General features: G+C 37.8%; 3 protein-coding genes across 5 annotated transcripts; 2 read left to right on the forward strand and 1 right to left on the reverse strand.

Annotated features, from left to right (window-relative positions):
• Nucleotides 1–601: 601 nt before the first annotated feature.
• Nucleotides 602–5,701, reverse strand: LOC125146240 (nuclear receptor-interacting protein 3-like). Its single transcript, XM_047822751.1, is given in 8 exon segments — nucleotides 602–1,182; nucleotides 1,269–1,356; nucleotides 1,443–1,492; nucleotides 1,570–1,644; nucleotides 1,677–1,753; nucleotides 2,090–2,177; nucleotides 2,262–2,418; nucleotides 4,337–5,701. Coding segments are annotated over 8 exon segments (675 nt in total). The 5' UTR covers nucleotides 4,463–5,701; the 3' UTR covers nucleotides 602–1,168.
• A 557-nt stretch (nucleotides 5,702–6,258) lies between these two features.
• znf143b (zinc finger protein 143b) lies at nucleotides 6,259–13,751 on the forward strand. Of its 3 annotated transcripts, none has more exons than XM_027161464.2 (16): nucleotides 6,259–6,587; nucleotides 8,169–8,284; nucleotides 8,360–8,452; nucleotides 8,622–8,705; nucleotides 8,839–8,919; nucleotides 9,495–9,679; nucleotides 9,785–9,853; nucleotides 9,965–10,081; nucleotides 10,192–10,267; nucleotides 10,355–10,390; nucleotides 10,594–10,773; nucleotides 10,882–11,109; nucleotides 11,539–11,675; nucleotides 12,078–12,233; nucleotides 12,371–12,517; nucleotides 13,392–13,751. In XM_027161464.2, exons 2-16 carry the CDS (start codon nucleotides 8,176–8,178, stop codon nucleotides 13,473–13,475), a joined length of 1,782 nt encoding a protein of 593 aa, XP_027017265.1. In that variant the 5' UTR covers nucleotides 6,259–6,587; nucleotides 8,169–8,175; the 3' UTR covers nucleotides 13,476–13,751. The 3 variants fall into 3 exon arrangements, with proteins under 3 accessions (XP_027017265.1, XP_027017264.1, XP_027017263.1); XM_027161463.2 differs by having other exon boundaries at nucleotides 6,270–6,587; nucleotides 10,355–10,480; XM_027161462.2 differs by lacking the exon at nucleotides 6,259–6,587 and adding an exon at nucleotides 6,661–7,184 and having other exon boundaries at nucleotides 10,355–10,480.
• Nucleotides 13,752–14,693: 942 nt separating this feature from the next.
• Nucleotides 14,694–20,787, forward strand: wee1 (WEE1 G2 checkpoint kinase). Its single transcript, XM_027161465.2, has 10 exons — nucleotides 14,694–15,830; nucleotides 16,227–16,432; nucleotides 16,733–16,799; nucleotides 16,956–17,128; nucleotides 17,273–17,541; nucleotides 17,902–17,994; nucleotides 18,073–18,158; nucleotides 18,911–19,081; nucleotides 19,186–19,331; nucleotides 19,668–20,787. The coding sequence occupies exons 1-10, from the start codon at nucleotides 15,351–15,353 to the stop codon at nucleotides 19,822–19,824; spliced, it is 1,848 nt and encodes a 615-aa protein (XP_027017266.1). The 5' UTR covers nucleotides 14,694–15,350; the 3' UTR covers nucleotides 19,825–20,787.
• Nucleotides 20,788–22,111: the final 1,324 nt, after the last annotated feature.

Consider the following 22,111-nt stretch of genomic DNA (forward strand, 5'->3'; position numbering starts at 1 on the left):
TGACAATATAAAAGGTGCACATTTAGGTTTCTAAAACTTTAAAATGTGGACTTGAATAAGATTTGAATTATATTTTTTACTCCTTCAGTTTTCCCCATTCCTACTTATGCACATACAGTAGCTTTGCCTGTACGTTATTATATCTCTGGCTGATTAGAGACGGAGATGGAGTGCAGTGAAAACCATTTGTTAAAGAATTTCTAAAAAAAATTCTGCAGTAAATCTACTACTAAAACATTAATAAATTTAAATAGACTGTTGTACCACTAAACTTTGGTTGGGTAGAATTACATAAAATTAAGAGAATTCATATTAATTTTTCAGTGTCCCTTGTGGTCCAGTTGCAGGTTTCTTGGTCATTGAACCTACCCAGCCGCTGAGGGGTTAACTCTCAATGCTGGTCCAGGCCTAAAAGAAAGAGAATTGCATCCAGAATTCCATTCTGGCAAAACACAATATGTGGTTCAGATGATCTGCTGTAGCGACCCTGAACAGAGAGCAACTGAAGAACAACAACAAAACATCCATTTTTCAAACATATGTTCAGCATTCTTTAAGCTTTTTCATAATAATTATTGCATAGCTAAAGAACAACAATCCATGTGTTTAACATCCTTAACCTTTATTTAATTGAAGCATGTAGTTGACAAAATACCCCATCACAGGATGTCAGTACAAATCTTTCTAGTAGAGTATTCTTAAACAAAACACTTTTGTGAACATACACTTTACTTTGCTATTTGTAATATTTACCTAAATATGCATTGTGTAAGTGATAATGCTAATTCTTTAATGTTCTCAGTCATGTGGCAGCAGTGCAATAGACGATATTATGAAGGTACGAGTCAAGAGTGAGCTCTTAAAAAAACGGAGAGTATAGCTTACAAAGAAAAACATCTGCTCTAGTAGATCTCAGTATATGCAAATATTCTTGTTTGTATATCCAGAATTATAGTTCTTTAGTTACTGAGGCTAAAACCAGCTATGCCTTGCTAAGATAATTAGCTCGTAATGAGATCTGTACAGAGGAAGTGGAAAAAGGTTGATCTGATAACGATAGCCCACAAGCTTGATGGATTCACTTGATGACCCCAAGCGCTTTAAACTTAATTTCCTTTGCAGATACATGTTTTCATGAGAAAAGAATGTAGATATTTGTTGCTTCTTCTTATTCTATGGAGACTGAAACGAAAATGATGAAATGAAATGAAAAATCTGGTATCAGTAAACATTGTAGGATGATAGAAAAATAGAAAAATGATTCTAACCTTCATTTTCACGTTTTCCAACAAAATGGACTTGTTCCCGCACAGAATTTCCAAACACAAGCATCTGCTTTCCAGTGTCAATAACACACTGTAATATGTAATATTAAATTATACTAAAACCTGTAGTGATCATGTTGTCTTCTATTGACAAGGCTTAACAGAAAGAAATGTTACCTTCAGAAACTTGAGTGTCTTTGTACCCAGCGATATAAACATTTTGGTTTCTATAACAAAAAATACACCTATTTAGAGAATAAGATTAATAGCATCTTTGCAATAGTTAAGAACAGCATTATCATGCACTTAACCACAACAGTATATAATAGATCTGTTTCTGTTTGCCCAATGACCAAACTTTTGATTTGTCCTTTGATTTGTTTGATGTTTGATTTGTTTGATTTGTTTAATGTGATGTGTTTTTAAGATTGTACTGAAGTGGCCCTAAATGATCCTCATTCTTATTACTGATGATCTTTTCTTTAAAGCTGTAGAAGCATAATTATACTAATTATATATAATTATAAAACATAATTATTAATGCTATCATTAGAGTAACTTAATCATTAGATTGCTATCGCTGTATAAACCCTGGCATAACCAGATTATATAAAGTATATAATTATGGGATAATATCAGTCTGGACCAAATGATAGATTAAGGGGTTCACAGTTTCATACCACTTTTGAATCTAGGGAATATCATTAAACATCATACAAACATTTAGATTAGATAACAGGAAAAGGGTCATATTAAGCACTGTGCATTCAATTATACATCTCCACATTTAAAAAATATGTACTTGCATTATAGTATATACTTACCCAAGATTCTCTACGCTGACTAATGATATATTTTGGATACAGCCAGTGTCAACAGTAAGGATCATATACTGCCCAAAGCACTAACCAGAAGTGGAAAGAATGAGGAGGTTTGCAAACAGGTATGCTCTGGGGTACACTCAACAAATGTGTCAACCATAGTTTTTTGTTCACTTGACTTGAATGAGGTCAGTCTCAGCCTCTTGAGTGCTGCTGTGCATGCTGTGGCTTTGAACCATACGACTGTGTGGTGGTCTCATGTTTCGGTTGTTCAATCTGTTCCGTGATAAGGTGGCCTCCAGCAACCCCCTCTGGAGAATGTTGTGTGGTTGCTGGAAAAAAAATAGGCTAGAAGAGTATAATAATTAATAAATATAATAATTAAACTGGTATATATGTAACTTTAGACAACAGCTAAAGTCCTACACACTTATTGAATATTGCAAAATTCCATATTCATTATTTCAACGGCATCAAAACACTGAGCTACATCTTTTCGCTCATTTTCTTAGATTATTTCTACCATGTAGACTATGTGTAATCCGGTGGCACAAAACACAGTGTTAATAACTGATTTATTCACAGTGACAATGAAGACAATGCAGATCTCCATCATGACTGCAGCTACTTACAGACTGTGGTGTTTACCCTGTAGATGGGTTCTGCCATATTTTCTTACTTAATTTTAACATCAACAGTACTTCTGGTACTGTGGCAAGAGGGCAAATTTTCCTAATAAAATAAAGGCTTCTATAAGAATACCAATAGTAGTAGTAGTAGTAGTAGCCTTTATTGTCACTGGACTGTACCAGCAAAATTAGCTATCAACCTGTCCATACATACAATACATACAATATGACAAGGGGGGACAGGACAGGAAGACAGGTGATTTGAAAAAGAAATACAGCATAACATGAGGGAAGGGAGGAGGGAAAAAAAACAACCCCCAGACTATGCTCCTGTGGGGAGTACAGTGTGGGAACAGAAAAAACACCTCAGCAACATAAGCACATAATCGGTACACCATAAACACACGACTTGCAATAGGGGAGGGGAGTGTGTGTGTGTGTGTGTGTGTGTGGGGGGGGGGGGGGGTGTAATCCAGCACAGGCAAGCAGCCATCCGGTCCTGCAGCCATTCTCAACGCTGGTCAGAGACCCGCTTGTCAGACTGGCGGTGCAAAGCGGCAAAAGTGTGGGATGGGGGGGGGTGCATATCTTTATATATGTGCATGTGTCTGTGTGTATGTATGTAAATGTGTAGGCCTGGAGAGCAAAATACTGTTGCATAAACTTGGAGAAACTTCATAATTATAAGTTTCCCTAATTAGTGTTAGCTTAGCTAAATTATGCCTGTTTGATTGTTAGCCAGATTGTCAAAATCTCTTTTTCTGCTTTGTATAATAGAGTTGAAGTTAGGATTTAAGCTAGTTTTCTAGCATTGCAGATGAAAAAAATAGGTTTACGAACAACTTTAGGTGAAGAATACATGTGAGATGTATGTATGAATGGAAAGTTGGTGCGACCTATAATGTTGCTATTTTATTGTTCCAGTGTCACGGTTTCAATCCTGATTGAGTTAATGTCTGTGTGGAGTTTTTGTGCATGGGTTTCATCTGGGTTCTTCCGTTTCCTCCCACCCCAAAACATGCTAGTAGGTAAAGTTTATTTGTTGTATGCTAAGATTGTGTGAATGTGTGTATATGATGCATTGTGACAGACTGCCGTCCCATTCAGGGTTTGTCAGCTGTGTTCCCAGGTTACACTTTGGATCCACTGCAAGAATGAAATATAACAATATATGTCTACGAGTGAGTTGAGGATCGCTAGTGCCATCTTTGTCACTCAGGTTGTAGAGAATGGCCAGAGTATGTGTGCTATACTTTTATGGGCTACATATGTGAGGTCACGATCACAGTGTGACATTTTGCTTTTGGCACTCAATAACGTAACAAGCAAACAAGAAGAAACGTAGAAGCTGCTTGTATGTCAGAGAATTCATATTATTTTTATGATTGTACAATTTAACCACTGTTTATGATTGCGCAATGGGTGTATTACAAACAGGGTATCCCCAGGATTTACCAATGACGTCATTGTGTTTCTAGTCTGCACTAACAAGGCTTCCCTCTGCAACCTTGCAAACATCCAAATACTTTAATGTTATTATAACTGCTCAACGTCCGGTTCAGTTAAAGACCACTTTTGTAGTTTACACCATGTAGTTTCCTATATAAGCCTATATACTCACCCCTTCTTTAGACGTCCCGAGTTTCTTGAGGCCATCTAAGGGCAGAAAGTCGGCGGTATCCTTGTGTAAAAACCGAACAGTCTGTTTAATGTTGCGCCGTAAAGCCGCCGCCTCACTGATGTCCATGACGCTCGCGCTTCTACCAGCGGCTCTAAGCGGACGCCCGCCATTTATACACACATCGGCAGGCGGAGGTTGAGGTCCCGTATATTCCTAATCCAACCACAGCCATGACCTGGGGCCTGTTCCAGAAAGGAACCAACTCTGAGTGTAAACTTGAACTCTGAGTTGACAAACCCTGAGGTGGGAAACTCTGAGTTTTCGGTTACAGAACAGCTGAAAAGAGTTAGTTTTATCAACCCTAAATTTACTGACTCTGAGTTAAGCGCGAGCACCACAACTATAAAAAGCCATTATCAATGGAGCGCAGATATAACGAGTCACCATGGCAACAGCGCCAGACAAAAAAAGTGCATATTTCTCACCAGCAGAACTGGAAGTGCTTATGCAAGCATATGGAGAATTTGAACACTCACGTAATAAAAAAAAACTTTATAAAAAATAAAACCCTAAATACCTTTAAAAGGTATACTTTTAATGTAAACTGCCTCTAGTTACACACTTTGTTCAAGAATAATTCATGCAATTGTAGAAGTTTCTTGTCTCTCCTTATTGTTCAAGTGGTTAAGGTTGATTTGGGGATTTAGAAAGTAACTAATAAGTAAGGAGACCAAATTAGTAAGTAGACCAATACTTTCTAAAGATAGTAATTATTACATTCATCTTATTAGACTTGTTGAAAATGTAGTTAGTAATTAAGAACTATTTAAGAGTAATTTCCCAACTGTTATAATATCAGAGGTGAAACCGGAAGAACAGTATTTTATTTTATCAGGAAACAACACAAAAATGGTCAGAAAGTGCTTAAGAGCGAGGCACACTTTCCTGACCGCTCTGCAATCAGTAGCCTTACTAATATGTTCTGCATCCCCGATGTTATACACAAAATTACCATTTGCAAAGAAACGTAAGGCAACGCAAAGCATCTTCTCGGATGTAAGAGCACGGCCGCAATGGCTGATGTTTCTGACGTAAGGATGGATGAGATTATGAATGTATCTTATTGACCGTAAAGAAAAACGCTACCGCTCAAATAAAAATGCATAGGGATATGACCAAAAACCACTCTGGGCCTCAAAATCTCCCGATGTAAATGCAACTCCCTACTAATTAATACAGCTTCTTCATCAACAGGATCGTCCATAAAAAGACATTTCATTCCCTTTGATACTCTCTGTGTAACTGAAATGTGTGCAATTAAACACCGCTTCCTCTTTAAAAAAGGAGAGGAGACCGAAAGAAACTCTGGGTGAGTATAAGTTCTGACCTCTCTTTCAGAAACGGGCTTAACTTAACCTGCTTTCTCGGGTTTAACATACCTCCCTTTCTAAAATGGAAAACACAGTTTCCCTCATTTCATTGTTAACATACTCAGAATGTTCATTTAACCTCCTTTCTGAAACAGGCCCCCGGGTGATGAGCATTGTCTCACTACGGCAACAAAACAGCGTACAACTAAATAAACAAACAAATAAATAACCGTTTGCAACATGAAATTATTAATTTTCCATGCATACAATATATATATATATAGTTTTCATGCATTTTTTTATCTGGGAATGTGAAACCGCCCACGACATATCTGAAACGTCGTGTTATATAGTGTATTATATAGTGAATTCCCTGTGTGCACTTCATTGCCCATACAGCATCACTGCTTATGACCAACATGTCATTCAAAATGGCCGCCGACACGAATTTAAAACATGAACTTTTTGTCGTTCGCCAAGCAATGCCAGGAAATTTCACACATGCAAACGTAAAAGCGTTCATAAATAAATCCCGCACTTGTCGGAAACTTAAAATAGGTTGTCCTTATGTACCCGGATCAACACTCGTGTTTAATAAGCGCTAAACAATACGAGAGAGACCAGAATGGCGTTATCATGGTGCCCCTGACTCTGAATACTCTCAGATATTAAGGCGTTAAAATATTTCTAGCAAATAGAAACACGAGTGTAACAGCTCTTTGTGTTTAAGAACCAATAAACCGAGTGCACTGTTGGAAAACATCCCGCCCTTTGTCAGGCATTAGGCGGTTATTCATGTTCCGGGGTTGTGTTCTCTGCCGAGCGTTTCCTGCCCTGGTGCATGGCGGTCGAACGAAGGGATTGTTGGAAAATTTTTGGAGGTTAGTATATAAATGTGTTTTTACCCAGTGTGCCTTATTTCCTCAGTCACCTCAGAGCGGGAGAAGGCAGCTATGGAAATATTGTGGGAGTTCCGGAGGAAGCTTGTTTTCAATAAAAAATACTGAAATGCATCGGGAAACAATGTTTTATTTATTTGTGGCAATTGAACACGCTGTTCTTATCGGTTACAACGTTGTTAACCTTCCGATTATGTTACTTCAAGTTAACGGAGCTAGCGCTTACAGCATCTTCCTTTTACAGTCGTGTAACTTTTTATATTTTAAAAATCGCAAAACATACATGTATTGTTTATGTCTCACAGACTAGTATAACACCGGATCTAACATAAGCCTCGTGCAGATCTTAAATTAAAACGAAAACATTCACGTTTTAGCTTATTTGCTAACGTCAAACTAGCCGAGCTACCTGGGTACTGATTAGCTAAGTAGCTAATGTGTTCTGCTAGATGTTTGGCTATTAGCTTTCTACACATTTAACGCAAAACGGCAAACATATTAAATACGGTGTTTTTTTAAATAAAATGGTTGTAGCAACACATTTCGTCATGCTAGCACTGGGATATATAGCTAACTCTGGTAAGTGTAAAGATGTCTCTCATAGCTAGGCTAAGGTACTTAGCTAGGTAAGAAAGGCGCGTTCTCTTGTATTTAATGCAGTCAAACAGGCTGCTTACATTTTTTCTGAAGACTTTAAAATTGTTGTGCTTAAGTATATAAATGTAAATATTTAACTCAATTGGTGTAATGGCCTATCATTTAAATAGAAACTTTAAGGTTGACTTTCTAAAACCGTCAATTCAAAACATTAAGAACAAGCATTGGCTTCATAAAATGTTTGCTATAATAGCTGTGTAATTACGTTATGATCTGTTGGTTGGATGTTTTTCCCAGTTGAATGGCTTTTTAAATGCCACCTTATATTACTAGGTCATAAGTCTTTTCCAAAAGCTTTTTAATTTTATTTAATTTTATACACACATATATATATATATGTATGTGTGTGTGTATGTATGTATGTATGTATGTATGTATGTATGTATATGTAGGCTGCAGATGTTTGTTAGTTCATCTTAAGTAATTGGTTTATTCTGGTATTCTGGTCAGAGTCATAGTGAAACCTGTACTTAAGCCAAAAGCACAGGGGTTATGATTGGAAAAATGATTGTGCTTCCAAATGGACATAGGTCCATGCATACACACATTCACACATGGGAAAGTTAGGATATCTAAACTAGCTACTTGCATATTTTTAGACAGTGGGAGGAACCCCCCCAAAACAGTAACCTAAGCCTGGAGTTATGAGGTGTCTGTGCTAATCTCCATGTGGCTGTCTCCTCCAATTATAGATTGTGCCCATTTAATAGGAGTAGAAGTTGCTTTTTATTGGAAATTGAAGTTTACACTGCATTGCCCCTGCAACCTTGCTTCTCATAAATAACTTGCGACAAAAGTATTCCTTTAAAACCCTGAAAAACGTTTTTGTTTGTCATCAAACATTATCAGTATATTTCAAGACGCAAATTTTGAACTGAGAAACTGTTGATTGGATGCTTTTCACAGGTAGACCATGCTTTTGGCCCAGGTGAATCGGGACACCCAGAGCATGGAGTTCCAAAGTGTTGACGGTGATCCACAGCAGGTCACTCTTTGCCTCACTGAGGCTGTGACAGTTGCAGGTGGGCCAACATTTCAAGTGTGTTACCGTAATTCTTTCCAGTACAAGTCTGTAACTCTCAATTTTTGCTTTGTAGACAGCGACCACATTGAGGGAATGGATACAGTGAGTTTACAGGCTGTAACTCTAGTAGATGGCTCCACTGCATACATACAACACAGCCCTAAAGGTATAGAAATATTATAATATCTATTCTGTTTGCATGCATTTCACTTTAATTCAGTGAATGCAAATTTTCTTGTCAGTTCTAGGACATATTCCTAGAAGCAAGAGGTCTTGTGTTTTTTTTTTTTTGTTTGTTTGTTTGTTTTTTTGATTAATTGATTATTATTTTTAAGATAACAAGATAATGGAAGGACAGGTGATCCAGTTGGAGGATGGATCTGCGGCCTATGTCCAGCATCTTCCAATGCCGAAATCAGGTACCTTCCACAGGCCTAAAATTAACTCAGTATTTATTTAATTTATGATTAATTTATTATGTAACATTTACATACTTTATATCTTCTTAACACCTACTCAAGATTAATCTTTTTAAGTTTATATAACTTTCAGCTGGAGAAGGTCTAAGACTAGAGGATGGCCAAACTGTGCAACTGGAGGATGGGACAACAGCATACATTCATGCACCCAAAGGTACATTTCAAATGAATCTATTGAAATAGTTCTTGTTTTGTTTTGACAATTAATATGAAAAATATTGTCCTTTCTTTTGGATGCTTTGTCATCTATTTGTCATCAATTTCTATCTGTTTTTTTTTCTTAATCAGAGTGAAACTGATACTTTTTTGTGGCTTTGTTGCACAAATTGACTGAGATAAAGGCGTTGTAAAAAGTTTTTGCAAACATGTGAAAATGACAAAACTCAACCAAGAATGGACCAGGAACCAGCCCTAAAAAATTAGTAAATCAGTAGCTGGAAACATTAGTAAATTAGAAACATTCCAAAATGTTCTTATTTTGTTATTTAACCCAGATATATAGAATTCATTATACATGTGTAGCACTTCTGATCTGATCTATCTTCTGGTATTTAGTTTGCATTGTATAGTTAACCTAATGTAGTCAAGTTATGTTCACTGTTGATTAATTAGAAGTGTGCACCCAAGTGTGTAAATCTGCCCAAACAAATCCTACATTCTGCATGTGTGAAGATGCCCTTTGCCCAAAGTCTGTAAGAATATTTAACAAATGCATATAATTGTTTTCAGAAACATATGATCAGGGTGGATTACAGGCTGTCCAGTTGGAGGATGGCACAACTGCCTACATCCAGCACATGCCCCAGACAAGCACCATTCTGGCTATTCAGGCTGATGGCACAGTGGCAGACCTGCAAGCAGAGGGTGCTATTGACCCTGACACCATCAGTGTGCTGGAACAGTATTCTGCCAAGGTTATAATTTAACCAAAAAAACCCATTAATGCCACAATAAGATTTTCTGCTCTGGTATTAAAGTAAAGTCACTAAAATCTGGATACACCTAAACTGCTCTTTTAGATGGAGGGAACAGAATGTGGCACAGGGCTGCTCAGTAGAGGTGACTCTGATGGCAGTGTGCATATGCAGGTACAGTCTATCTGTATTATTTCTGATCAGTTTTACAACTATTTGTGAATTTCTTTGGAACTTGTGAATCATGATGTGTTTGTTTGTGACTGTTGTGTCCTGTGTGATCAGATTGTACTCCAGGGTCAGGAGGGCAGATCTCCAAGAGTGCAGCATATTGCGGAAAAGGCCTTTCGTTGTGAACATGAGGGCTGTGGAAAACTCTACACAACAGCACATCATTTAAAGGTGAAGTTTTATGACTGCTGTTTGAGTAACAACTTTGCACATTGATGCACATGATTATCTCATGATCACTGTGACTTACAATTAACTTGTCGTTCATTTCGCTTGAAAAGGTACATGAACGTTCACATACTGGCGATAAACCTTACATATGCGATCATCTGGGATGTGGAAAAAAGTTTGCGACAGGTACTTTATCACATCCTGATGCACCTTACTTTGTTGGTTATTTTTATGTCCAGTTATTCATATTCATGCTTTTATGTTAACTAACAGGATATGGCCTAAAAAGTCATGTTCGAACACACACTGGTGAGAAACCATATCGCTGCCAGGAGCTCAACTGCCTTAAATCTTTCAAGACATCTGGAGACCTACAAAAACATACACGAACACACACTGGTGCGTTATCTATAAACAATATACTGCCTGTGAATAGAATTTACAACAGAAGTTATCCAGTAATTATGTTGAGTTAAAAGTTTTGGTGGTTTAACATTCCTACATGATTTTAGGTGAAAAGCCTTTCAAGTGCCCATTTGAAGGTTGTGGGAGATCTTTCACCACCTCAAATATTCGGAAGGTTCATATCCGAACACACACTGGTGAGCGTCCTTACTACTGCTCCGAACCCAACTGTGGAAGAGCTTTTGCCAGTGCCACCAACTACAAAAATCATATGAGGATTCACACCGGTACCTTGGTTTTACTACTACAAAGTATTAGTATTTGAGAGCTAATACAACAGCAACAATTTGGAAACCACTATTTAATAATAAGTTACATTTTATTTGCATCTGTAGGTGAGAAGCCATATGTGTGCACTGTGCCTGGCTGTGATAAGCGCTTCACTGAGTACTCCAGTCTCTATAAGCACCACGTGGTCCATACTCCCTGCAAACCCTATAACTGCAACCACTGTGGGAAAACCTACAAGCAGATCTCCACTTTAGCCATGCACAAACGCACTGCACACAATGACACTGAGCCCATTGAGGAGGAGCAGGAGGCCTACTTTGAGCCACCTGCAGGTTAGTACAAAACAAAAATGTAGTTTAGAATTTACTTGTGATTTTTGTGATTTGATGTCAGTTGTGTCCTGTTTTGAAGTTTTCATTGATGACCTATCAGTGTATTACTTGACCTTGTAAAACACAGATACTGCTGGTGCAAATGAAAGGAAACCTTTTATTAGAAAATATTTGTACAAAGGTGTCTTTGAACACAAAATTATGAAAATATCCCAATGATCGATTGTTGAGTATGACAGTTAGAAACCCTCTAGAAGGGGAATGTAATGTGTACTGGATTACACAGCAAAAGTTTAGGTGCAGAAACTGAAGTTGTTTGTGCACTTACAGCTAGACATGGAAGAGATGAGAACCACTGTCATAAAATCCCTATTTGTGAACATACTTTTTCAACTTTTTCAGTCTTGTCTCTGTTAATATCTTGTTCAGAGGCTATTGATGACCCTGCATTAACATTTACACCTGCTGTGGTGGAGGAAGATGGAGGATCGGAGCAAGTTTCAGGAGGAACAGAGATCATGAGTCAGCAGCATGTAGCGCTCATATCTCAGGATGGTACACAACAGGTTGGGGCAGTTTAAAATAAAATATATATTTATTATATATAAAATTAATATGGTGTAAAGTTCTGCATTAATTCATCCAAACGAAATTAATAATTATGGCTAATAATAGTAACAACAAGCAGCATACTGTCTTAGGCTCTCTGTCTCCCTCTTGTCACTTTTTTCTGGTGTTATATTTCTGCTGGTGAAAAACATTTCTTAACCCACATCAGAAAATCTGTTTTGGAATTATCTGCGTATCATTTCTAACAAAGTTAATTTTTCAAAAATGTTTTTTACTAATTTTGTTGAAAAGAGTTAATACTGGCAGTGGCCTATTTATATTGCTGATATTGTACCTGATAATATATTACAAAGAATATGTACAAAAGAATATAACTAATACTTCCAATGTCCATTCAGGTTTTTTCTCAGGCAGACGTTCAAGCAATGAGTGGCACAGTAACAATGGTTACACAAGAAGGAACGACTATAACCATCCCTGCCCATGAGGCAATGCTCTCATCTGGAGAAGGGCATTCTGTCACCATGGTTTCTGCGGATGGCACAGAGGGACAGGTATAGGCTGGCATTTGCTCTGAACTTTCAAGTGATTATTCTCTTTCAAAAGGAATCCATGTTATCTTTATTTACGTTCGTTCAGCTGTTTGTGCTGTATGTTTGCTGATGTCTTTTGGTTTGTATTTGTGTTGTAGGTGGCAATTGTGACGCCCGATCTGTCTGTTTTCCAAACTGAGGATGGAGAGCTGGTGCAGGAGCATCAGCAGCGGCCAGTGGTATCCACTAGCCCACATCCAGTTACTCTACTGGCTACCTCTAATGGCACACACATTGCTGTGCAGGTACATAAACATGCTCGGCATTCAGAGTTACAATGGTATTTACCAAGCCTTTAAGCAAGCAGTGTGAGGATTTTCCCCAACCTAAATCCTGTTTGGGGTGGAGCTGACAAATTACCCCTGTCCTTTGTATTAGGTGATGAAAATAAAAGGTATTTATGGTAGAAGGGTGTGGAAAACAGATTGGTTTTAAGTGAAACACTGTTCTCAGCTGGAGGTCCTGTGTGGCTTTATAGCTGACTATTTTCTACCAATTTATTATCTGAAGTTAATATTTAAAGGCTCAAAATGTTTAAGGATTTTCATGACTGTACAAGAGGTAGAAAGTTGGATTTATTGTTCAATCAAACTGAAAATAGCAAAATCCTTCAATTTCTATGTCTTTATAAATTCTTTATTTGTATCTGGTTGTTACTTCTTTTTGCTGATTGTGGTTTAATACACTCATTTATTGTCTAATTATCAAACCATTCAACTCAGACTGAGCTATATATAAACTATTTCTGATTAGAGTAGATTACTGACTAAAGTAGGATTTGAGGTGAAGTAGGTATGTTTGCAAACAATTTTGGGGCATAAGGGGTGAATCATCATAGGGGTGAGATAAATATGTTAAAACTTAAACAATTAGATTAAAAGCTGCGACTACCTAAATTCATTCAAACATGTAACATTTTTCACTCATGCATTATGAAAGGGTAATGAACATGCATGAAACACATCTTACTAATGCATTGACCTGTTGATGCAAGCTGCTAGTGTCCTAAAAGATTTCCACATAAATTCCCTCTGCACAATAGGAAAAATATTACATCAAATTATTTATGTTCCATGCAACAAGGCATTGCATTATATATTTATTGCTTCTGTTTTGTAGCTCAGTGATCAGCCTTCACTGGAGGAGGCCATCAGAATTGCATCACGTATTCAACAAGGAGAAACCCCAGGCCTAGATGATTAAAGCATGACCTTCAATTAAGCAAAATCACTGTGTGTGTGTGTGTGCCGGATGTTCGTGCGCGTGCATGTGCTTTCAGTGAACAATTGAGAAAGTCAAGTATCCAAAAAAATTTGCTAGCATCATGATTGCTCTGTTTGAAGAGAACTGAATATATTTTTGTGTGGATTTATGTACATAACAATGTTTTGAAACTGGAGCTTTGCTGTAAATATTTATTTGATTCTTCTATTGAATACTTGACTTTTTAGGATCTTAATAAATGAAAATTGAACAACATTCCATTTAAATCTGCCTTGGCCATATTATGGACTCTACCTACCATGTAGGTAAGAAATTGCTTGTTGTCTTCTGTTATATGTATGGTAACACTGGTAAGGCACCACATAGAAATAGATCAACAAGTGACTACCGGTTCACCAACGTCACAGGTTACCAGACCTGTTCCTAAAGTACCCCAGTCCTTTAACCCAGAAAGGGCTATAGAAAGAACACTTCTGCGCCAGGTTTGGGGGCTTGTGGATTAGTTAGATAATCTAGAATATGTTTTTTGATAAACAATATAAAGATTTTCTAATGTTTTTGTACATATGTTTTTTTCTTTCACCATACACGACTCAGAACCCAGGTGACTTAATTCCCTCCTTGTAAATTAAAAAAAAGGATGCCTACAATATAGGTGCACTTTCTATATTTTACAAAGCATTACAACCAAGTATATTTGCTTGTTTAAAAAAAATCTAGATACATGCGTATGAATTTATTAAAGTATAGACAGTTTGTTAGTGTTTTTCTTTTTATGGGTGGAGACACGCACAATCGAAACCCACGTGTATAATCGAGGGAGGCCCCATATTTCTAATGTGCATAATTTATGCGTGTTTCCTACCTTGTAAAAAGTAAAAAAGACTTTAAAATTATATCTAGCTGCCAGGATAATAGTTAACTGTTATCATTGTACTGAACGACCTTTATATGGTTGCAGATGTATCACATTTATTTATACTTTTTATTCTTTGAAATGTATAAACCGACGTATTTCTAAACTCACGTTTCCATTACAAAATAGAGCCTGTGATCAACATAGAGGAATGAGATCAGATAGATCAAAACGCGGCGTTCGCGCTCGTCTTCGACCAGGTTGCAAAAAGCACCGTCGACGTCAACATTTTGGAGCCGCCCATCATTCAAACTTCAGGATGCGCTCTGATTGGTCGACAGTGAGTCATTTGACCAACGGTCGCGGGAAGACTTTGACCACGCTTGTTGTAGGTGGGAGGAGTAGCTCGCCATTCAAACTACGTTCGTAAACAAAATTGTTTTTCTTTCTGTATGATTTTGTGAAGGTTTTGCGTTTTGTTGGTTTTTGGATTTTAGAGCTTTTATCGTCGCACTGTCTTGCGTGACTATTAGTTATCTCACCTTTATCGCAGTGACTTGTCTGGGGAGGTTTGAGACTCGGTGAAGAAGAAGCCATTTTTTTTCAGACTTGGCCGCTTTGGTGCTGCATCGAAACAAGTCAGCTTATAAGTCGGTAAGAGCTTGTCTAAAGGGTTGTGTGGATATTGGGATTGGCACTAGACTGTATTTTCTCCAGTCGACGGCGGAAAACGACGGTGTTGGTATTTTTGAAGTGACAACTCTAAGTTGTAGTTAGCATAGTGGCTAATGAGTTCTAGGAGTCGTTCCGTCTTTACAGCGGAGACTCCTGTTAGCGAAGGTTAGGTAGTTTTTCTTAGGCAGTTTGCGTTTCGTCATCCGTTTGACTTACGTTATTCTTAAAAAAAAAAAAACATAAAATAAGTCTTGGTCTACTACAGCGTTTGAGTGTTCGGAACCCTATAGCTCTCATTCGAGAGTTTCTGGTGGTCGAGAAAAATGAGTTTCGGCTTCCGACGGCACGCAGACGTTTCTCCAAACCTTAGACCGATTCGCCATAAATTACAGTTTTCAAACAGCGATGGTGAAGAGGACAGTATTGAAGAGGCCAACAACAGTACCGGGGCTGAGTCCGGCTTCACCGAGCTGGATTCTCCACTATCTCTGCGGAGAAGCAGCACGGATAAGAGACCCGACGAACTGAACAGCAGTCCACTGAGTCGAACCAGAGAGGACGACGATGCCGAGTCATGGGACGAGGAAGGATTCGGCTCTCCGTCCCACCTCAAAGTGAGCTTTTGTGGGAAAAACTCTCCGTCGCCGAGAAAAAGTCCCCACACTTACGACAGCTCACCTGAGAGGACGTGCATTCAGGACGAAGTGGAGGGATCGAGCTCTCCGATTCCTGACTGTCCCGATACACCACCCCATAAAACCTTCAGAAAACTGCGACTGTTCGACACTCCACACACTCCCAAGGTTCGTGTTGTACTTATTTACCTTACTTTGTTTAAAAAAAAAGAAAACAAGTCCAGCTTTAATATGGAGTCAGCAGCATTTCAAAAGATTAAATTATGCTTTTAATAAATTGGGTTTTGCTTTATAATTTTTTAAGAGGAGCTTGACTAGTTTCTCCCTCCAGGTGATGGAGCCAGTGACCCAGTTATTAGTGATCTGTTCAGGTTACATAATGTGTTTTATGTGCAGTGATTCATTACAGCGGCTCAGACTCGCTCCTCTGTTCCTGGCACTTTAATGATTATTGCACATGAACGACTCCTTTGAGTAGGATTTTTTTTGCATGTATTTTCGAAAAACTGTAATGTTGCTTCGGTTCACTATTTAAGTTTTTAATGTCTTGTCTATAACATTCAGAGTTTGCTGTCCAGAGCAAGAACTTCAGCTTCTTCAAGCAGGAGAGTCGCTCTTTTCAAGAATGTGGATTCCAAAGTAAAGGCTTGTCTCGACGGAAGGAGAAACCAAACACCTCTGGTCAACATTAACCCCTTCACCCCGGACTCTGTGGTCGTCCAATCATCAACTAAACAAAGAAACAATAGAAAGCGCTCTCACTGGAATGAGTAAGCTCTTTGACTCTTTGAACAGCTTTGATTGATTGACTTGTGTTATATTTTTAAGCTCACGAAATTTTGACGTGAATCTGTTTGATATTAAACCTTTACATTCTATATATTTAATGTTCAGTATGCATTAAGGCTCGTTAGATCTATTTACTGCCCAGATTGCGCGTCAACACAGTGGCAAGAAACCAAATCCTCACGTACGCTCCTATACAACGCCATGTGCTTCCTCCAGAGCTCTCTGCTGCCCTCTGGTGTGTAATGTACAAGAATAACTAACTTCCTCCCGTTATGTTGCAGCTCCTGTGGAGAGGACATGGAGGCCAGTGATGCTGAGATTGAGGATGAGATAATTCCACCTTCAAAGGTAGACTTTCTGCAGTACAATAGTGAATCAGAGCACTTCTATGGCTCTGTTATTTTTTCTTTCTACTTGCTGCATATGTAAACAAAAACTCTGTATTTTAAGTGTATGTTGTGGAAATGTTTTGATCCTGATTTTACTAAAACATGCTTTCTGCAGAGAATTTCAATGATGGAGAGTAACATGATGTCCAGATATGCGTCAGAGTTCCATGAACTAGAGAAGATTGGTTCTGGAGAGTTTGGCTCTGTGTTCAAATGTGTGAAAAGAATAGATGGCTGCATCTATGCAATTAAGCGTTCCAAGAAGCCTTTGGCAGGATCTGTGGACGAGTACGTAATAATTCATGATATTTACTGCATAGTACAGACTTTCTTTAAACAAAGTCTATTTATCTTTTACTGAGCTACACCATGCCTTGGAATGAAAATGTATTTTATTGTTTTGTTTTTTTAAATTTATGCAACCAACCACAGGCAAAATGCATTACGTGAGGTCTATGCACATGCAGTTCTTGGACAGCACCCTCATGTGGTTAGATATTACTCTGCCTGGGCCGAGGATGACCACATGCTGATCCAGAATGAGTACTGCAATGGTGGCACCTTGTCTGATGTTATTGCTGAGAACTACAGACGTATGCACTTCCTGTCTGAGCTGGAACTAAAGGACTTGTTGCTGCAGGTCTCCCGTGGGCTCAAGTACATCCACTCAACAGCGCTTGTGCACATGGACATTAAGCCAAGTGAGTTGTTCTTGTAGGGTACTTTGCAGTTCTTCAATTTTTTTCTCTGTGTTTACAGTTGGCCATATATTAGACTTTAAATGATGGTTTTGTGTGTACCATGTACACCCTAAATAATACATGGTTGATGTATTATTCAGGTTACGTGCAGAAACAATACTGTGACCTACCCTGTAAAATATGTCTTGAAGACTCATTGGAGTCTTCAGTGTCTTTTTTTTTTATTTTTAATTAAAATTACATATGAATTTATTCATTTTAATACTTTATATTTAGTATTTATTTAAATGTAATATAGACAAACTAATTTTTTGAACCTTCAACTGAAAATGTTTAAAGTATTTTATGTATTTGTTTCAGGTAACATATTTATTTCAAGGAAGTCTACAGTCAGTGTGGAGGAGTTTGAAGATGAGGAGGATGGGCCCAGCACTAATGTCGTATACAAAATAGGTATGCATATACTGACTACACCATTTCGTGTACAGTTCTGTTAAATTCTAGATTAACTGACAGCTTCTTTTTTATTAGGTGACTTAGGCCATGTAACCAGGGTAACTAATCCACAAGTTGAGGAGGGTGACAGTAGATACTTGGCTAATGAAATTCTTCAAGAGGTAAGTTCATTGTTCTGTTTGTTGATCAAATTTTTGTGGTGATAATTGGGAGGTAGTAACATTTTAGCTTCTAGAATTACATTGTCTCATGATTTCACTTTTGGAGATCTAATATTGTTAAAGTGCACTATATAGCCAAAGGTTTGTGAACGCCTGCCAGTCACATTTGTGCTTTTTGAACAATCCTACTCCAGATCTAGTCCCCTATTTTGATGATATTATTACCTGCACTCTTCTAGGAAGACTTTTCTTTATATTTTGGATTTTGTCTGTGGTGATTTACCCATTCAGTTACTCGAACATTAGTGAGGTCAGGCCCTGATATCAAGCAAAGTTACCTGGGGCACAAGTGACGTTCCAGTTAATTTCAAAGGTATTAAGGGGTGATTTTAGTCCAGGGCTACTCAAGTACTCAATCCAACATTGAAAAAAAAAGTTTCAATGGACCTCGCTTTGTGCGCAGGGGCATTGTCAAGCCAGAATTTGTTCGTGCTAGCCCTCCTAATTCCAGTGATGGGGAAATTATGCTACAGCACACACAATTAGTATAGTATAAAGAAGTATTTTGGATGTTGTGTGTAAAGGGAGAATGTATGTATGAGATGGCCAAGTCCTCTTGAATGGCTTATTTTAGTTATTAAGGTTTTTAGTTAATTGAGTTGTTAAATATATTCCACATAGATTATGATGTTGCTGTGGGGGAGGTGCGGTATTTAGCCAGTTTTTACTGAGTATGCTGTTGTTCCTTTCAGGATTATAGCAACCTGACTAAGGCAGATATCTTTGCTTTGGCTCTGACTGTAGTCAGTGCATCTGGAGCTGAGCCTCTGCCAACCAATGGGGAACAGTGGCACAAAATCCGACAGGGGATCTTGCCACATATCCCACAAGTACTCTCTCAAGAATTTTTAAGCTTATTAAAGGTAATAAATTAATTAATAAAGTTCATTTTGTGTATATTTTTGTAACTTTTATTATAAGGTAGTTTTCTGCTTATTTCAGTAAATATATATTTAATTTATTACAGCTTATGATTCATCCTGACCCCACATGCCGGCCATCAACATCTGACCTCATCAAGCACCCAGTGTTGCTTACTGCCTCCAGGATGAATGCTGATCAGTTGCGTGTGGAACTTAATGCAGAAAGATTCAAGAATGCCTTGCTCCAAAAGTATGTGATTTTCTGCAAAGCAGTATTATTACTTAGATTTAATAATTTCAGAATTTGTTTGAAACCTATTTTTAGATGCCTCATTTAGTTCTTGTGAGAGTGTAAGCTTTGGGGCAAATTATTACAAGATTAATAGTGTGCTTGCTTTTCATTCAGTTAGTCTTAAAACCTGAATAACTGCTAAAAACGCATTTGTTTGATTTTGGCTGTGAAGTTTGTTTAATACTATTTCATACCTAGAAGAAATACTGTGCACAGTTAGCTTTATTTATGGAAGCTTTTGTTAATTCAATTCTACATATAAAATGTGAATAAAACCTTTTGATCTTTTCTCAGGGAGCTGAAAAAAGCTCAGCTTGCCAAAGCTGCAGCAGAGGAGAGAGTTTTATCTACAGACAGAGTCCTGACACGTTCCACAGTTCAGTCTAGCTCCAGGAGCTCTCGGCTTATCGGAAAAAAGATGAACCGATCTCTCAGCCTCACCATTTACTGAACTCAAAAATTAACAAAGAAAATGTCCCCCAGTGGGAGGTTCATTGGTGCTGTATCACAGATTTCAAACGGAAGCCGTTTTGTCTATTAATGATTGGAGAGTTTGCATCATTTCATGACTGACTGCTTTCCCTTTTCTGGTACAAGCAAGAGGATTTTGGATGGAAGAAATCCACACTTTCATAGCAACTGAAAATCTCAGTTCAAATGTCAGATTGTACTGGCCATAGACTGCATTTTATTGCAAAGTCAAGTTCTATTTGAAAAATTCGAGTTTTGCATGTATTTCATTTGTAGATATTTCTTAAAGTAGAAAACATCCTTTTCTTTTTTTTTCCATATCACTTCTCAAAACTTCAAGGTCTGAAACCCTTGATCAACACACCTGATGTGTAAATGTTCCAGACTTACGACTTGTGCACCTTACTGCCTGTAAAATGCCTTATGTTGAGCAATGAAGGTTGGCCCCTATGTGTCGATTACCGTTAAACTGAGCACTTTGGAGGCATTGGGGATCTTGCCAGAAAGCCTGCTGCTATTCATGTTTGTCCATGTCCAGCTGTGGTTGGAAAATATACATTTTTACCATTCTTTTTTCCACCTCAATCATTGATCTTTCTTATACAGATGTTTTAAAAATATTCCTTTCAGGTTGTTCTTTACAGAAATCACATGTATGCTTTTGGTTTTTCAGGTAGACAAGAAATAGAACTGATCATGTGTACATGGGATTTGGTTTCATTTAGAAGCTTCATCGTAAGCTAATTTGCCTGTTTGTAGCATTAAACAATTGCATACTTTTTGCTTTCTGTTATCAGTTAACAAGTCACCATTTTGTTGTCTGTATTGTCACTGTACTGTTACTAGTGTTCTCTTTCGTTTTCCTCTGAGATCTTGTAGCATAGAACATTTTGCTCCCCCCCCCATGTAAATATGTTATTTTAATAAACTAGATGACACATAATTGGTGTGTTTGTCTGTGCAGATCAGTACATTCTAGCATCTTGCAAACAGTGGTAAATGGATAAAGTACTGGACACTTTCAGGTCTTAGGCCAAGGCTCGACTTTCCTTATTTTATCAAAACATTTCAGCCAACAGTCCATATTTTATTTAAATAATAATATAGGGGGTTTCCACCTGCAGTGATCTAATTCAATTGGATCTTATATATATGATGAGAGATGAGAGAAAAGGCAGTATAATGCCCTATGAGACTTTTGAGATGCTTGAGTCAAAAATTATAGATACAGAAGCATCACACGCTGTTGATGTTGGAGTTAGTTATAGATATTTCCTGAGGTAGAGAACTTCCTTTCATTTTGTTAGACATGGAGAAACTATAACCTGCTGTAGAGACCTGATGTGTTCCAGACTTAAGGCAACATTATACAGCTCAAGAAGGTGAAATGACAGAAAATAATAGCCAGGGGGTGTAAAATGTTAGTGTTATTGTGTTATCATAATGTTATGATGATTGGCGTAAATTGTTAGTGTGCTAGGTAATGTAAATACCTCATATAGCTTCTGAAGTGCAGTTCAAAATGAAAAGAAGAAATAATTTATACCAATTGTCCTGTTAATTTTTATTGTATCACTTTTGAGTATAAGTAAATGCAATTTTTGTAATAGTTGTGTAGGAGTCCTCAGTGTGGGGAAAAAGGATTCTCAAAATTTTTTAGAATTCTGTTGGGAAGGGGTCAAAATCAAAAATGTGCAGGACCTGTAGGAATTCTGTGAATTATTAAGAATGTTCTCTTATTTCTCTCCTATTACTTTAAAATTTGCAGGTTCAGGAAGGGGGGTGTAAAAATATGACTATCTGTACATCTCGGTTACAAATGAAGCAGTAAGGCAATACATTATGTGGTTTTTCATTCTTGTGCTAAAGTTGCTGCTCTATTTTCATTGCTTTTTTTAAGACTTTAGTGGTTGTGTATGACACTCATGTCGCAGTGGGACACATTAGAGCGCGCTTGCAATCAAGCACATAAAGGATAAAATTGAGGTTTACCTGTTAGCTCATAAACTCATCATGCATTGCAGCTACTGTACATGACAAATGAGTTATGGTTAGAATTGCAGCTTGGTTAGTTAGAGATCTTGGCATGGAAGCTGAGGCTTTGGAGCCCTGTCTTTTGGGCAGAGCGCATAGATGAGGAGACGGACAGCTGGACTCACTTGGTTAGTGAGTGATTTAGTATGGCTTGAAGAAGGACTAAATCCCATTGGCACCAGTGTCATTGAGCAGTCCATTGAGCACTAGGTGGTATGTATTAAAAAAAATTT

The sequence above is a fragment of the Tachysurus fulvidraco genome, chromosome 13 (assembly GCF_022655615.1).
Source record: "Tachysurus fulvidraco isolate hzauxx_2018 chromosome 13, HZAU_PFXX_2.0, whole genome shotgun sequence".
NCBI lineage: Eukaryota > Metazoa > Chordata > Actinopteri > Siluriformes > Bagridae > Tachysurus > Tachysurus fulvidraco.